Source organism: Bos indicus x Bos taurus, chromosome 2 (genome assembly GCF_003369695.1).
Source record: "Bos indicus x Bos taurus breed Angus x Brahman F1 hybrid chromosome 2, Bos_hybrid_MaternalHap_v2.0, whole genome shotgun sequence".
In the NCBI taxonomy this organism is placed as follows: Eukaryota; Metazoa; Chordata; class Mammalia; order Artiodactyla; family Bovidae; genus Bos; species Bos indicus x Bos taurus.
This window is the reverse complement of record NC_040077.1, coordinates 5,737,255-5,753,829: the sequence shown is the minus strand read 5'-3', so window position 1 is coordinate 5,753,829 and position 16,575 is coordinate 5,737,255. Positions and strand designations below refer to the sequence as shown.

Sequence of the window (16,575 nt, the reverse complement as noted above, 5' to 3'; positions counted from 1 at the left end):
TGCAGCCTTGTTTATGGCAAGCCAGAGCAGTTTCCCATTCCTAGTGCATACACTGATGGCTATGGTGGCCAAATGATGTAGATTTAGAACAGTGTACCACAAAGGCCGTGTCCTGTGATACAGATCGTACCGCAAAGGCTGTGTCCTATGATGTAGATTTAGTAGAATAGTGTACTGTAAAGGCTGTGTCCTGTGATGTAGATCGTACTGCAAAGGCTGTGTCCTGTGATATAGATTTAGTAGAATAGTGTACTGTAAAGGCTGTGTCCTGTGATGTAGATCGTACTGCAAAGGCTGTGTCCTGTGATATAGATTTAGTAGAACAGTGTACTGTAAAGGCTGTGTCCTGTGATGTAGATTTAGTAGAACAGTGTACTGCAAAGGCTGTGTCCTGTGATACAGATCATACTGCAAAGGCTGTGTCCTGTGATATAGATCGTACTGCAAAGGCTGTGTCCTGTGATACAGATCGTACTGCAAAGGCTGTGTCCTGTGATGTAGATTTAGTAGAACAGTGCACTGCAAAGGCTGTGTCCTGTGATATAGATCGTACTGCAAAGGCTGTGTCCTGTGATATAGATTTAGTAGAATAGTGTACTGTAAAGGCTGTGTCCTGTGATGTAGACTTAGTAGAACAGGGCACTGCAAAGGCTGTGTCCTATGATGTAGATTTAGTAGAACAGTGTACTGCAAAGGCTGTGTCCTGTGATGTGCTACTAACCTCTAATTCTCTTGCATATTTAGAACAGTGTGAAAACATTTGGAATCATGTGGGTTGTCCCTGAATACCACAAAAAAAATCCCCTCCTAGAAGGGGTTGGGCCTGGAGCCTATGGGGGTGGGGGGGGGGGGTGGGGGGGGTTGTGGATCCTTAATAAAAAACACACCAGCAGGGGTGGAGTTGCTCCTGTGAAGGCTTTCCTGAAATCTCACAAGGACAGATCGGGGACTGGACTTGGTCAAGGAAGAAAAAGGCACTCCACATGCAGTAGGTGGCTCTTCTAGCCCCATGAGGGCAAGGACTGCAACATGAGTTCCAGGTGATACCTGACACTGGATTTTCTATATTTTGGGGGATGTAACTGTTGTTATAGCTACTGCTTTTGGGAGATCTAAATTCAAAGATCAGCATTACTTGCCAAGGGAATATTGTGGACGATGGACTGTGCATAGATTGTGAGGTGAGAGACCCTGAAGGGGTGAATGTGGTTTAGTCTCTAAGTCATGTCCAACTCTTGCGACCCCATGGACTATAGCCTGAAGGGGTGGAATGTGGAGAAATCAACAAGACGGCACGAGTCAGGCCCTCTCACCCCGTGTTCTGTAGACAATGACTGTGCACGGTATGTAACAGCTGAGATTGCTTATGGTACTGCGCATGCGCATCACGAGGTACTCACTTGGTCGCAGGCTAGTGTGCGCAGTACACCTGTATGAGCTTCACCATGAAAGCCCCAGTTGCTGCTGCTGCTGCATCAGGGCTATACTGGAGTGACATCATGGTTATGTTATGTGAGGTTATGCTATGAATATGTCACAGCTGCGTTCTGGTTATGTTACGGCTGCTGCTATGGCTGCTGCATCAGCCAGAAGAGAGGCTGTGTTATGGCTGCCGTGCCAGCCGGGAGAGAATAAATGTGTCTGCAGTTCCTATGGCTTCCTGAGTCTCCTTCCAGTCTCTTAGCTTGTGCCTTGCATACCCTGGGTTCAGCGATCACTGCAAGACAGCCACCAAATGCATTTACCACAAACATCCACAAACGTTTGATTTTGAGGTTTCAGAACTACAGATGAAAGATCGGTAGTATCTATCCCATAAGACTACGAGAATCAACTGAACTATTAATAAGTATCAGTACTTTGAATAGCACCTGGCATGCCATAAGTGCTACATCAGAGGGACTTGTCATTTTTATGTGCAAGGTGCTTGTCAGATTGTATGAGAGGGTGTCTTAGCCCATTCAGGCTGCTATAACTAAAACACCATAGACTGCATAGCTTATACAGCATTTGATTCTCACAGTTCTGGAGGCTGGGAAGTCAAGATCGAGACGCCTGCAGATTCAGTGTCTGGTGAGGTCTCACTTCCCAGTTCATACATCGATGGCTGTCTTCTCGCTACATCCTTCCTCAGAAGGCAGAAGAGGGGAGGGAGCTCTCTGGTGTTTCCTTTATAAAGGTACTGATTCACTCATGAGAGCTCTGCCTTCCTGACCTAATCACCTCTTAAGGGCCCCATCTCCAAATATCAACACACTGGCAATTAGATTTCAACATATGAATTTGGGGGGACAGATTCAGTCGATAGTGGAGATATACAAAAATGAATAAAAATCATTTCTTCCTTACAACTTGATAAACTAAGACCATCTAAGCTCTGGAAGGGTACTATTACAATAGTAGTAGTAACATGTATTAAATGACCATTATATGCCAAGCATTATATCAGATTTTTAAATGAATTATTTATTATTCATAAGCACTCTAAGGTGAATACTAATATCCCCCTTTTTAAAATATCAATAAAGGAGGCTGAGAGAGAGCAAGTAATCTGCCCAAGATTAAGTAGTAGATTCGTTATTTAAACCTAAGCATTCTGACTTGAAGATTCATCCTCTTACCTATAACCTTATGCCACCTCCTACAAGTTATATGTGTCAAATTTGACACTATAAAATTGGAAATCACAGTGTACCACAGTCAACAAAATCTGACAGTATTTCTCTACTTCCCTAACAACATTTTAAATTACCCATCAGAATTTATAATATGATGGGTAATTTATGATGGAAAAATAATTTATTATGGAAAAATAAATAAATATGCCAGAAAAACAAAATCCAAACTTACCAAATGCTGCAGTATGATATTAGTCCTTTTATATGAATTAAACCTGAAACAAATGTAGAATACAATGAACACAGTAATGTGGATAGTCATGTTTCAATGTATAAATACAACATTCCCTTTTGTTTGCTTTAGCTTCTTTGAACAGTTATTAGAACAAAAAATTTTTTAAAAAAGTTTAATTCATTCATTGTGGTATGAACACAAAACAATACAGCCACTTTCAAAGAAATTTTGGTAGTTTCTTAAAAAACTAAACATACTCTTATCATATGACCCAGCTATTGCACTCCTTGGTATTTACCCAAATGAGCTAAAAACTTATGTCCACCTACACGTAAATGTTGATGATAGCTTTATTCATATTAGCCAAAATGTGGATGTAACCAAGAGGTCCTTCAATAGCTGAATGGATAAACAAACTGTGGTGTATATATATACAATGAAATACTACTCAGCAATAAAAAGAAACAACACTATTCCATTAAAAAAACAAAAAAACAGAGGAACCTTAAATGCACACTGCTAAGCAAAAGCAGTCAATCTGAAAAGGCTATATATTGTGATCCCAAGCATAGGACATTCTGAAAACTATGGAAGGATACAGACATATTGTGTCCTAACATAACAAAATAGGACACGTATTTTGTTTGAAGCTCCTCCTATATGATTCCAAAGTGCAGACAAGTTATCATTAAAATCAATAAATCTGAAGTGATAGATTCTAGCTTATTTAGGAGCATTTCTAAAATAAATTTCATATAGACTTTTAAAATCTGAATTATACTTACCCTAAAGCACCATTTCTAAAACTTATTTCAACTTAACTCAAAACCTTCCAGAAAGAAAAATTAAGTATCAAAAAAGTTAAGTGCTAATTTCTTTTTTTTTTTTTTAGATCCAGAATAACACTGAACTTTTTTTTTTTTTTTTAATATTTATTTGACTATGCCGGTTCTTAGTTGAGGCATGTGGAAGCTAGTTTCCTGATTAGGGATCAAATCCAGGAGTTTGATCCTAGGTTTGATTGGGAACACAGGAGTCTTAGCCACTAGACCACAGGGAAGTCCCCCAGAATAACTGTGATGAACTTATTGACAAAACAGAAATAGAGTTATAGATGCAAGAACATTATGGTTACAGCAGAGACAGGGGGACAAATTCAGAGACTGGGAGTGACATATACACTACTATATATAAAACAGGTAACTAATGAGAACCTACTATTTAGCACAGGGAACTCTACTCAATGATCTGTGGTGACCTGATGACACCACCCTTATGCCAGAAAGTGAAAAGGAACTAAAAAGCCTCTTGATGAAAGTGAAAGAGGAGAGTGAAAAAGTTGGCTTAAAGCTCAACATTCAGAAAACTAAGATCATGGCATCTGGTCCCATCATTTCATGGGAAATAGATGGGGAAACAGTGGAAACAGTGACAGACTTTATTTTCTTGGGCTCCAAAATCACTGCAGATGGTGACTGCAGCCATGAAATTAAAAGACACTTACTCCTTGAAAGAAAAGTTATGGCCAACCTAGATAGCATATTCAAAAGCAGAGACATTACTTTGCCAACAGAGGTCCGTCTAGTCAAGGCTATGGTTTTTCCTGTGGTCATGTATGGATGTGAGAGTTGGACTGTGAAGAAGGCTGAGCGCTGAAGAATTGATGCTTTTGAGCTGTGGTGTTGGAGAAGACTCGAGAGTCCCTTGGACTGCAAGGAGATCCAACCAGTCCATTCTGAAGGAGATCAGCCCTGGGATTTCTTTGGAAGGAATGATGCTAAAGCTGAAACTCCAGTACTTTGGCCACCTCATGAGAAGAGTTGACTCATTGGAAAAGACTCTGATGCTGGGAGGAATTGCGGGCAGGAGGAGAAGGGGACGACAGAGGATGAGATGGCTGCATGGCATCACTGACTGGATGGACGTGAGTCTGAGTGAACTCCGGGAGTTGGTGATGGACAGGGAGGCCTGGCGTGCTGCGATTCATGGGGTCGCGAAGAGTCGGACACAACTGAGCGACTGAACTGAACTGAACATGGGAAGGAAATCTAAAAAAGAGTAGATATATGTGTATGTATAAATGATGTACTTTGCTGTGTAGCAGAAACTGACACAACACTGTAAAGCAGCTATATTCCAATAAAAAATTTTTTTAAAAAGAAACTACCCCAAATTTGTTCCACCATTCCAGTAGTGAAAATTCAAGTCCACAATAAAGGGGAAAAGGTGAATAAATCAATGAGCACAAAAAAAATTTTATTTCATTTGAGGAAAGTTAATATAAAACTATAAAACATCAGTTCAAACCACTATGTATCACCTTTACAGGTCAAAAAATCTCTGGACCAATTACTATAAAGCAAATAGAAAATAAACTTAAGTACAACTAAGTTTCCTGCCAGATTCTATATAATCTATTAGTTCTATATATTCCAATTTATACTCAACTATTATTTTTAAACTGGTATTAACTTTTATAACTCAAAAATGTATCTGCATGTTCAGAGTCTCCTAGTAATTCTGAATTTATGATCTTCATATTCCTTCCTATTGGCTCCCAGAGTGCCATCTGGTGGAAGGGAAGAGGCATGCACATCCCAGCTACTGCTAATTTACTAATTCTCTTTATAAGGCTTACTTTCTTCACACGATGGTCAACTCTACTGCCAGCAGCAGTTGTTCCAAAAGTGGCCCCTGGCCCTACATCATCAGTTTACCTGGGAACATGGTAGAAATGCAAATATATGACCCCATCCACACCTACTGAATCAGACACTGTGCGGTAAGGCTCAGAAATCTATGTTTAACAAACCCTTCAGGTAATCCTGATACATGCTAAGGTTAAAAACAACTAAGAAGAATGAGAACCTTATCATTTATGAAATTTTTGATTATCGACACACACACACACACACACACACGGGCTTACAAAATTAACTTTCAGTGAACCTGTTTAAGATGACAATATAATAAAAACAGTGCTTAATGAAGATTATTACAGCAGAAATAGGCAAAGTAGAATATGAATAGAATAGAAGATCAAGTCCAAGGCCAAGTAATTCAGACATGAACTGATGAAAAGCAATTGTGGAAACAAAAGCATGATTTACAGAGTTATTATCAAGTAAAAACTCAACGGAAAAGAAAAAGAATTATGCCAAAAATGATCCCAAGATTTCAAGCCAAGAGAATCAGGAGAAATAGGTACTGAAAAGGTTGGAAAGGAAACTAGCTAGTTTGTAGAATGAAATATGAATTCCATTTTTAATTTCTTGAATTTGTAATGGTATAAGTAAAAATATTCAACAGTGAGTGGAGAAGAGACTGGAGTTTGAAAGAAAAGTTAGCTAAAGACTTGTCAACAAGTCACATGCATAGACAATCACTGAGGCATACACACCTCTCAGTTCTCTATGGGGAATAAATTAGAAAGTTGCAGCTAAGAACCGTGGCCTGAAGGCTTCCTGTGCTGACAAACATGTTGTATAGTTAGCAGGATTTTAAAATTATGAAGATTAAAAAATCAAGAGATTTCACTTAAAAATGGAGTTTTCCAGTCTTTCCAGAAATATTGATAGTTATGGAAACACTGGGACTAGGTTTCACAATGGCAACAATGCCCAAGGCAGAAAAGCTGCCTCCTTGAGACAGAGGGCTCTTTATTGCTCACTTGTTCAGTCGCTAAGTCACGTCTGACTTTTTGCAGCCCCATGGACTGTAGCCCACCAGGCTCCTCTGTCCGAGAGATTTCCCAGGCAAGAATACTGGAGTGGACTGCCATTTCTTTCTCCAGGGGATCTTCCCAACCCAGGATCGAATCCAAGTCTCCTGCACTGGCAGGCAGATTCCTTACTACTGAGCCACCAGGGAAGCCCCCTCGATTGCTCACCGGTTCCCTGCTCATCCCCACCAGCTAGCACCACTCAATGCTCCCATCTGAGCATCTGCATATGAGTTTGGGACTCTTCGAACAGAAAGGAGCTGCAGTCCATGGGGTCCTTCCTTCATTGTAAGGATGATGTTGAAGCTCCAATACTTTGGCCACCTGATTCAAAGAGCTGACTCACTGGAAAAGACCCTGATGCTGGGAAAGACTGACAGCACGAGGAGAAGGGGACGACAGAGGATGAGACGGTTGGATGGCATTACCAACTCAATAGACTTGAGTTTGAGCAAACTCCAGGAGTCCGACATAACTGAGTGACTAACTCTCACTTTCAGCATAGGAAAACAAAATTGAATCAAGTATTGAGTCTTCAGAAACAACTACGTAAGAGTAAAGAGAGGCAGACCAAGAACCAAACCAAAAGAATACAGTTCAGCAAACCACAGAGAAGATGAAGGGAATGAGTGTTACTAACAACTTAAAAGAGATCAATCCCTTTGAAGAGGCTCCCTGATCTCTCACTTCCTTCTAAACCTGGTTCTCTTTTCCTTTAACACACTTACCAGAGCTGATAAATATTACTTCTATTTAAATATCTGTTTCTCATCTGATCCCCCTGGATTTCAAGGACCTGAAGTAAGAAACAATAAGAACAAGTAGTCTAGTTTGGCCACAGGATAAGAGAAGCGCCTAGAATACTATCTCCCAGGAGCTGTTAACAGAAGAGTAAGTACCATTGAATTCATGAGGTAAACTGGGGTCAAATCGTTGAAACCAAGGCTGGGAAGTTTTTATTTAATTCCATAGCTAAGTTCAGTTCAGTTCAGTTGCTCAGTCATGTCCGACTCTTTGCAACCCCATGGACTGTAGCACACCAGGCCTCCATGTCCATCACCAACTCCCAGAGTTTACTCGAACTCATGTCCATTGAGACGGTGATGCCATCCAACCATCTCATCTTCTGTCATCCCCTTCTCCTCCCGCCTTCAATCTTGCCCAGCATCAGGGTCTTTTCCAATGAGTCAGTTCTTCCCATCAGGTGGTCAAAGTGTTGAAGTTTCAGCTTCAGCATCAGTCTTTCCAATGAATATTCAGCACTGATTTCCTTTAGATTGGCCTGGTTCAGTCCAAGGAACTCTGAAGAGTCTTCTCCAACACCACAGTTCAAAAGCATCAATTCTTCGGCACTCAGGTTTTTTTTATAGCCCAACTCTCACATTCATACATGACTACTGGAAAAACCATTCTGTTGAAGAGACAGACCTTTGTTGGCAAAATAATGTCTCTGCTTTTTAATATACTGTCTAGGTCGATAGGGCTTCCCTGGTGGCTCAGAGGTTAAAGCGTCTGCCTCCAATGCGGTAGACCCGGGTTCGATCCCTGGGTAGGGAAGATCCCCTGGAGAACGAAACAGTAACCCACTCCAGTATTCTTGCCTGGAGAATCTCATGGATGTAGAAGCCTGGTAGGCTACATAGTCCACAGGGTCGCAAAGAGTCGGACATGACTGAGCGACTTCACCTAGGTCAGTCATATCTTTTCTTCCAAGGAGCAAGCGTCTTTTAATTTCATGCCTACAGTCACCATCTGCAGTGATTTTGGAGCCCCCCAAAAATAAAGTCTGTCACTGTTTCCACTGTTTCCCCATCTATTTGCCATGAAGTGATGGGACCAGAAACCATGATCTTATGGTTTCTGACTGCTGAGTTTTAAGCCAACTTTTTCACCCTTCTCTTTCACTTTCATCAAAAGGCTTTGTTCTTCACCTTCTGCCATAAGGGTGGTGTCATCTGCATATCTGAGGTTATTGATAATTCTCCCCGCAATCTTGATTGCAGCTTGTGCTTCATCCAGCCTGGCATTTTGCATGATATACTCTGCATATAAGTTAAATCAGAGCAGATCAGATCAGTCACTCAGTCATGTCCAACTCTTTGCGACCCCATGAATTGCAGCACGCCAGTCCTCCCTGTCCATCACCAACTCCCGGAGTTCACTCAGACTCACGTCCATCAAGTCAGTGATGCCATCCAGCCATCTCATCCTCTGTCATCCCCTTCTCCTCTTGCCCCCAATCCCTCCCAGCATCAGAGTCTTTTCCAATGAGTCAACTCTTCGCAGGAAGTGTCCAAAGTACTGGAGTTTCAGCTTTAGCATCATTCCTTCCAAAGAAATCCCAGGGCTGATCTCCTTCAGAATGGACTGCTTGGATCTCCTTGCAGTCCAAGGGACTCTCAAGAGTCTTCTCCAACACCACAGTTCAAATGCATCAATTCTTCGGCACTCAGCTTTCTTCACAGTCCAACTCTCACATCCATACATGACCACAGGAAAAACCATAGCCTTGACTAGACGGACCTTTGTTGGCAAAGTAATGTCTCTGCTTTTGAATATGCTATCTAGGTTGGTCATAACTTTCCTTCCAAGGAGTAAGCATCTTTTAATTTCATGGCTGCAGTCACCATCTGTAGTGATTTTGGAGCCCAGAAAAATAAAGTCTGACACTGTTTCCACTGTTTCCCCATCTATTTCCCATGCAGTGATGGGACCAGATGCCATGATCTTAGTTTTCTGAATGTTGAGCTTTAAGCCAACTTTTTCAATCTCCTCTTTCACTTTCATCAAGAGGCTTTTGAGTTCCTCTGCACTTTCTGCCATAAGGGTGGTGTCATCTGCATATCTGAGGTTATTGTTAAGTTAAATAAGTAGGGTGAAAATATACAGCCTTGACATACTGCTTTTCCTATTTGGAACCAGTCTGTTGTTCCATGTCCAGTTCTAACTGTTGCTTCCTGACCTGCATACAGATTTCTCAGGAGGCAGGTCAGAAGGTCTGCTATTTCCATCTCTTGAAGAATTTTCCAGTTTGTTGTGATCCACACAGTTAAAGACTTTGGCATAGTCAATAAAACAGAAGTAGATGTTTTTCTGGAACTCTCTTGCTTTTTCAAAATCCAACGGATGTTAGCAATTTGATGTCTGGTTCCTCTGCTTTTTCTAAATCCTGCTTGAACATCTGGAAGTTCACGGTTCACATCCTGTTGAAGCCTGGCTTGGAGAATTTTGAGCATTACTTTATTAGTGTGTGAGATGGGTGCACTTCTGCAGTAGTTTGAGCATTCTTTGGCATTGCTTTTCTTTGGGATTGGAATGAAAACTGACCCTTTCCAGTCCTGTGGCCACTGTTGAGTTTTCCAAATTTGCTGGCATATTGAGTGCAGCACTTTCACAGCATCATCTTTTAGGATTTGAAATAGATCAACTGGAATTCCATCACCTCCACTAGCTTTGTTCATAGTGATGCTTCCTAAGGCCCACTTGACTTCACATTCCAGGATGTCTGGCTCTAGGTGAGTGAGCATACCATCATGATTATCTGGGTCATGAAGATCTCTTTTGTTTAGTTCTGTGTATTCTTGCCACCTCTTCTTAATATCTTCTGCTTCTGTTAGGTCCATACCATTTCTGTCCTTTACTGAGCCCATCTTTGCATAAAATGCTCACTGGGTATCTCTAATTTTCATGAAGAGATCATTAGTCTTTCCCATTCTATTGTTTTCCTCTACTTCTTTGCACTGATCTCTGAGGAAGGCTTTCTTTTCTCTCCTTGCTATTCTTTGGAACTGTGCATTCAAATAAGTATATCTTTCCTTTTCTCTTTTGCTTTTCACTTCTCTTCTTTTCATGGCTATTTGAAAGGCTTCCTCATACAGCCATTCTGCTTTTTTGCTTTTCTTTTTCTTGAGGATGTTCTTGATCCCTGTCTCCTGTACAATGTCACGAACCTCATTCCATAGTTCATCAGGCACTGTCTACCAGATCTAATCCCCCGAATCTATTTCTCACTTCCACTGTATAATCGTAAGGGATTTGATTTAGGTCATACTTAAATGGTCTAGTGGTTTTCCCTACTTTCTTCAATTTAAGTCTGAATTTGGCAATAAGGAGTTCATGATCTGAGCGACACTCAGCTCCTGGTCTTGTTTTTGCTGACTGTATAGAGCTTCTCCATCTTTGCCTGCAAAGAATATAATCAATCTGATTTCAGTATTGACCATCTGGAGATGTCCATGTATAGAGTCTTCTCTTGTGTTGTTGGAAGAGGGTGTTTGCTATGACCAGTGAGTTCTCTTGGCAAAACTCTATTACCCTTTGCCCTGCTTTGTTCTGTACTCCAAGGCCAAATTTGCCTGTTACTCCAGGTGTTTCTCGACTTCCTACTTTTGCATTCCAGTCCCCTATAATGAAAACAACATCTTTTTTGGGTGTTAGTTCTAAACGGTCTTGAAGGTCTTCATAGAACCATTCAACTTCAGCTTCTTCAGCATTACTCGTTGGGACATAGACTTGGATTACCATGATATTGAATGGTTTGCCTTGGAAACAAACAGAGATCATTCTGTCGTTTTTGAGACTGCATCCAAGCACTGCATTTCAGACTCTTGTTGACTATGATGGCTACTCCATTTCTTCTAAGGGATTCTTGCCCACAGTAGTAGATATAATGGTCATCTGAGTTAAATTCACCCATTCCAGTCCATTTTAGTTCACTGATTCCTAAAATGTCAACATTCATTCTTGCCATTAACCCCACCATAGAGCTGCCAGAACTTACACAGGACTGGGAAAAAGATTCTTGGAGGGCACAAACAGAACCTTTTGTGCACCAGGACCCAGAAAAAAGGAGCAATGACCCCACATGAGACTGACCCAGACTTGCTGAGGAGTGTCCAGGAGTCTCCAGTGGAGGCATGGGTTGGTGGCGGCCTGCTGCAGGGGTGGGGGCAGTGAATGTAGCAGTACATGCACGGGATCTTTTGAAGGAGGTTGCCATAGCTAAGAGGATACCTCTAAAAGCTTCTGAGCAGAGAAATGGATGGCACTGAAGTAAACTTTCACAAGATTAACATGGCAGTCATGTGCAGAAACTATTCAAATTGCAAAGAGATAAGAGATAAATCAGCAGTCATGTACAGATGTGAGAGTTGTATCATAAAGAAGGCTGAGCACCAAAGAATTGATGCTTTTGATCTGTAGTGCTGGATAAGACTCTTGAGAGTCCCCTGGACAGCAAGGATGTTGGGAGGTGCAATGCAAAATAGCCTTGAAGGAGAAGGTCCTCGGGGAAATGGTGAAGGGCCAGAAGTACCCAGGCATTGTGTATTGATAGTTGAAAAACATTTCCTGCCTTTGGCTATGCTCGGCGCCAAAATTTAGCAATTAAACGTTAAAAACATTGCTTGAGAAAATGGGTCATGGATAAACACATGGGTCGTTAAGAACACGCTGTTCCTTGAAGTATCTTTTACTGATTATATCTTAGCCTTGTACGTGCTCTGCTGGCCGTATGCTCTAAGCTCTTTGTTCCTTGCTCCTATAAAAAGGCTTGACTGCAGAAATAAAATTGTCAGTCCTTGCAGAGACTGTCCAAGTGTTATTCTTTCAGGTTCACTGTTTCCAAGTCCCGGGAAGAAAATTCCCACAAAGGAGATCAAACCAGTCCATCCTAAAGGAAATCAGTCCTGAATATTCATTGGAAGGACTCATACTGAAGCTGAAACTCCAATACTTTGGCCACCTGATTCAAAGAGCTGACTCACTGCAAAAGATCCTGATGCTGGGAAAGACTGAAGGCAGGAGGAGAAGGGGACAACAGAGGATTAGATGGTTGGATGGCATCACCAACTCAATGGACATGAGTTTGAGTAAACTCAGGGAGATGGTGAAGGGCAGTGAAGTCTGAAGAGCTGAGTCCACGGGGTCACAAAAAGCTGGACACAGCTTGGCGACTGAACAAGAGATAAATCAAGTTTCCACAAAGTGAACATAAGAAGTGTGTTCAAATTCAAATGAGCAGGAAGAGATAAGGATTGAGCGCGTGGGAGAACTTAGATAACTTTAGGAATCTAAAAGGATGGACAGTACTAAGAAGTTGAAAGTGCAGAGGTGGAACAAGGGTTGCAGTTACGTCCAAATGTACATTTGAGGTGCAAAGAAGACATTCAGGTGTTTGTGAATAGTACTGGAGCTCAGGACAAATTAGGGTTAGTCATACAAACCTGAGAGTTATCTTCAGAGAGAGGTACTTTATTGGGGAATAATGACAACAAATTCCAAGGGCTGTATTGGCACCAGGGCAAGATAAGTAGTGGACAGTGGTAGTAGGAAAGCAAGACATTGGCCGAACAGCCAAGGGTAGCCGGACTTCAAGGACTGGACAACAATGTCAACCACAGCACAGAGACCCTACTTCCTCTCAGAAAACTGTGGCACCCTATTACTTAGTACATTTGTAGACTACATTGTTATAGACTGGATGATACTGGCCTCCGTGCTCTGCTTTGCTAGGGTAATACCCACACCAGGCCTACTCCTGGAAAATGCATCTCTGATCAAAACCCCCAAATGGGTCCAGGATTTGCCTAATTAGTGCACCTTGCAATACTGGAAGGAACAAAGCCAGCCTGAACTCTGGGAATAACAAAGTCTTTCCCAAGTCATTTAATTTTGTTAACAAATATGCCTTCCCAGTTTGTTTCTCAAACAATCTGGTATTTGTTCACAGCTTCAAAAAAGCAGCAGCAGTGATTGTTCTTTATAAAGAACTGATTGTTCTTTATACCTGCCAAGTCTCTCTGTGAGCTGGTTAGAGCCACAGGGACAACTAATTTCAAGGTATAAAAATAAACAAGTAAATAAATTTTTTAAAAAATAACCACACAGAGAGAACAAAAGCAACTCTTCTATTTTTTTTTTTTTCCCCAAATACTGAACACCAGGTCCTCGGTGTCCATTCATGCTGTCCCTTCAGTTGTGTCCGACTTTTTGCTACCCTGTGGACTATAAGCCCATCAGGCTCCTCTGCCCATGAGATTCTCCAGGCAAGAATACTGGAGTGGGTTGCCATGCCCTCCTCCAGAGGATCTTCCAGACCCAGGGATCAAACTCACTTCTCTTATGTCTCCTGCACTGGCAGGCGGATTCTTTACCATTAGCGCACATGGGAAGCCCCCAGGCCCATGGATACAAAGTTAAGACAAGACACATTGCTCTAAAGCTGTGCATGCTAAGTCGCTTTAGTCGTGTCCGACTCTTTGCGCCCCTATGGACTATAACCCGCCAGTCTTCTCTGTCCATGGGATTCTCCAGGCAAGAACACTGTAGTGGGTTGCCATTTCCTCCTCCAGGAGTTCTTCCCCACCCAGGGATCGAACCCATGGTCTCTTCTGTCTCCTGCACAGGCAAGTGGGTTTCTGACCACTAGCGCCACCTGGGAAGCCCCCTCTAAAGCCCTGAAAATGAAGTGAAGCCGCTCCGTCGTATCCGACTCTTGGCGACTCCATGGACTACAGCCCACCAGGCCCCTCATCCATGGAATTTTCAAGGCAAGGATACTGGAGTGGGTTGCCATTTCAACTATCCTTAAATGAAAAAACCACTCCCATCTCTTATCCCCAAGGCAAAAGCCAAGGTTAAAAAAACCCCAGGAATTTCAGCTGTCAGGCCAATTAGCGGTTCTCCTTCAAGTGGTCCCATCTGCTACCTGGTAATGCACGGGGGGCAGGCAAACGGTCTCAGGACTGCTGCAGCCTGCCTGCCTGCCTACAGTGATAGCTATCAGATTTTCTCAGCTGAGCTCCAGTGGCATTAAGCAGCACTTTCAAACGTTAAACATCTTTGCACACACACTTCCCCAAGGCAAGCTGTGTGTGCGCAACACACGGCTCAAAGTTTCAGACACCTATACCAACGCTGGAATCATGCGACACCTAGCACACCAATCACACCACGAGCACAGAGACACCTAGCAAAGCACGAATGTTTGTTAGCAGCACCAAAAATGCCACAAAATTCCTCCAAGTGGAAACTCTGCGTGTCCCCCAAACTTACTCAACTAAAGAAGGAAAGGAACGGGGGTCAAGGCTGCCTAAGAGCCAGAGAGGCAGAAAACGAAGGCGATGCTGAGAAGACGGTGCTAGAAGGAGTAAGGCGAGGAGGTGGGTGGAGGGATGACCCGCGCGAGTCGGGTCTGAGAGCTGAGTCTCCAAAGGCGATGAGAAACTTCAAGGCCAGACAGTCCCCACTCCCGACCTTTTTCATCCGGGCAAGCGCAACTGACGAGGCTGTCCTTAGCCGCTCGCTTACTCACCTCGACATGAGTCTGCACAACCTCTGCAACCCCATTGCCAAAACACGCGAGCTAAATCAGCGCTGACTGAGCAGCCCCCTTGGCGTGGCTCTTCACGTCAGGCCCGCCTACTGCCGCCGGAAGCCTCCGGAAACAGACGGCAAGTCCTCCAGAGAGCTAGAGAGGCCTAGAGCAGGCCTTTTCCGCTGCGCCTCGCTAAGGGGCAGGGCGGGAACAACTGCTGAGGAAATGGACTGAGAGAGAAAGGAGGTGGGCTGGGCCCAGCGGAGCGGGGCCGGGGGGCGGAGCGGGGCCGGGGGGCGGAGCGGGGCCGGGGGGCGGAGCGGGGCCGGGGGGCGGAGCGGGGCCGGGGGCGGAGCGGGGCCGGGGGGCGGAGCGGGGCCGGGGGGCGGAGCGGGGCCGCGGGGCGGAGCGGGCCGGGGGCGGAGCGGGGCCGGGGGGCGGAGCGGGGCCGGGGGGCGGAGCGGGGCCGGGGGGCGGAGCGGGGCCGGGTGAAGGCGGAGGTCGAGGTGGGGGTGAAGACGCGGTCAGAGAGCAGAGGCGGGCTGATAGGGAGCGTGGGAGGAGATTGCTCGCTAGGGGCTCTGTTGGGAAAAGCCCAAGCGGTCAAGGTAGCTTACTTTGACTATCGAAGAGTGATAGAAGAGACTTTTCTGGAGCTTTAAGGCCTTTTTTAAAATTAAAAATGTAAGCTTAGGACTTCGTTAGCTGTCCAGTGGTTAAAACTGTGCAGCCAGCCACTTCAGAGGACATAAATTTTATCCCTGATTTGAGAACTAAGATCCCGCATGCCTGGCGGTGGGGTCAAAAAAATTTTGTTTTTAATTTTAAAAAATATAAACTTACTCTCTATTCTGAGAATCAAATGGATGAAATATATGTGATAAGAATACATTTATGTAATCTTTTGCTAGCCTAACAGCAGAATATTAGTATTGAGATATTAATATTTCCTGTTTTTTGGAAAAGTTATAAATTCCCCAGTCTTAATGACAGACAAGAATTATCTCCTTAAGAGATGATAGATATGTCTTCAACTGAACTAAGTTACTGTTATCAGTGAAAGCATAATTGCACTTAGAAAGTAGCCTACTCTTCAATGAAACCAAAATTTAACTCATCCACTGGTATCCACTATTACATAGATACAGAAGATTGGTCCTCTGCCACCTGATACACCCAGATGTCCCTCAGCAAACATTTCATCGCCACTGAAGCACTGATAGATTTATCAAGAAGGTGGAACTCAGGGAAGAATTTCAGAGAGAGGGAATTTGAAGGAGTTAGTCTCAGCAATTTGACATCTGTGGATATACCGTAAAGGCTTTGGTCCAAAATTACCTTTCTACTTACCTCAAATATAATTACCAAATAACCATTGAACAGAGGACAAACAGGGCGACAGAAAGAACTCCTGACTTCCAATTCAGTTTTTAATCAGTTGTGGGAAATTGCTATTTGACATCACCCTCTGACATCACCTTCTTTGGGACTGAAGAAAGGCAGGCAACGCCAAAGAATGCTCAAACTATGGCACAAATGCACTCATCTCACATGCTAGCAAAATAATGCTCAAAATTCCCCAAGCCAGGCTTCAACAGTACTTGAACCGCAAACTTCCACATGTTCAAGCTGGATTTAGAAAGGGCAGAGGAACCAGAGATCAAATTGCCAACATCCACTGGAT

The 16,575-nt window shown here is 43.3% G+C and overlaps 1 protein-coding gene across 8 annotated transcripts in view; it reads right to left on the bottom strand.

The window, feature by feature from the left end:
• HIBCH (3-hydroxyisobutyryl-CoA hydrolase) overlaps nt 1-15,029 on the bottom strand; it is a 152,555-nt gene extending 137,526 nt beyond the window's left edge. For 7 of the 8 annotated variants that reach the window (XR_003513374.1, XM_027555422.1, XM_027555442.1 and 4 more), the window contains exons 1-2: nt 14,889-15,025; nt 2,851-2,893 (exon numbers count right to left, since the gene is read on the bottom strand). Coding sequence is in view for 7 of the 8 variants with exons in the window: in XM_027555422.1 (XP_027411223.1) it covers nt 2,851-2,893; nt 14,889-14,923 (78 nt within the window). In the remaining variant the exon portion in view is untranslated. Of the gene's footprint in view, nt 1-2,850; nt 2,894-14,888 lie in introns of all 8 variants that reach the window. The other variant, XM_027555457.1, reaches the window with a different exon arrangement.
• Between the last annotated feature and the right edge of the window lie 1,546 nt (nt 15,030-16,575).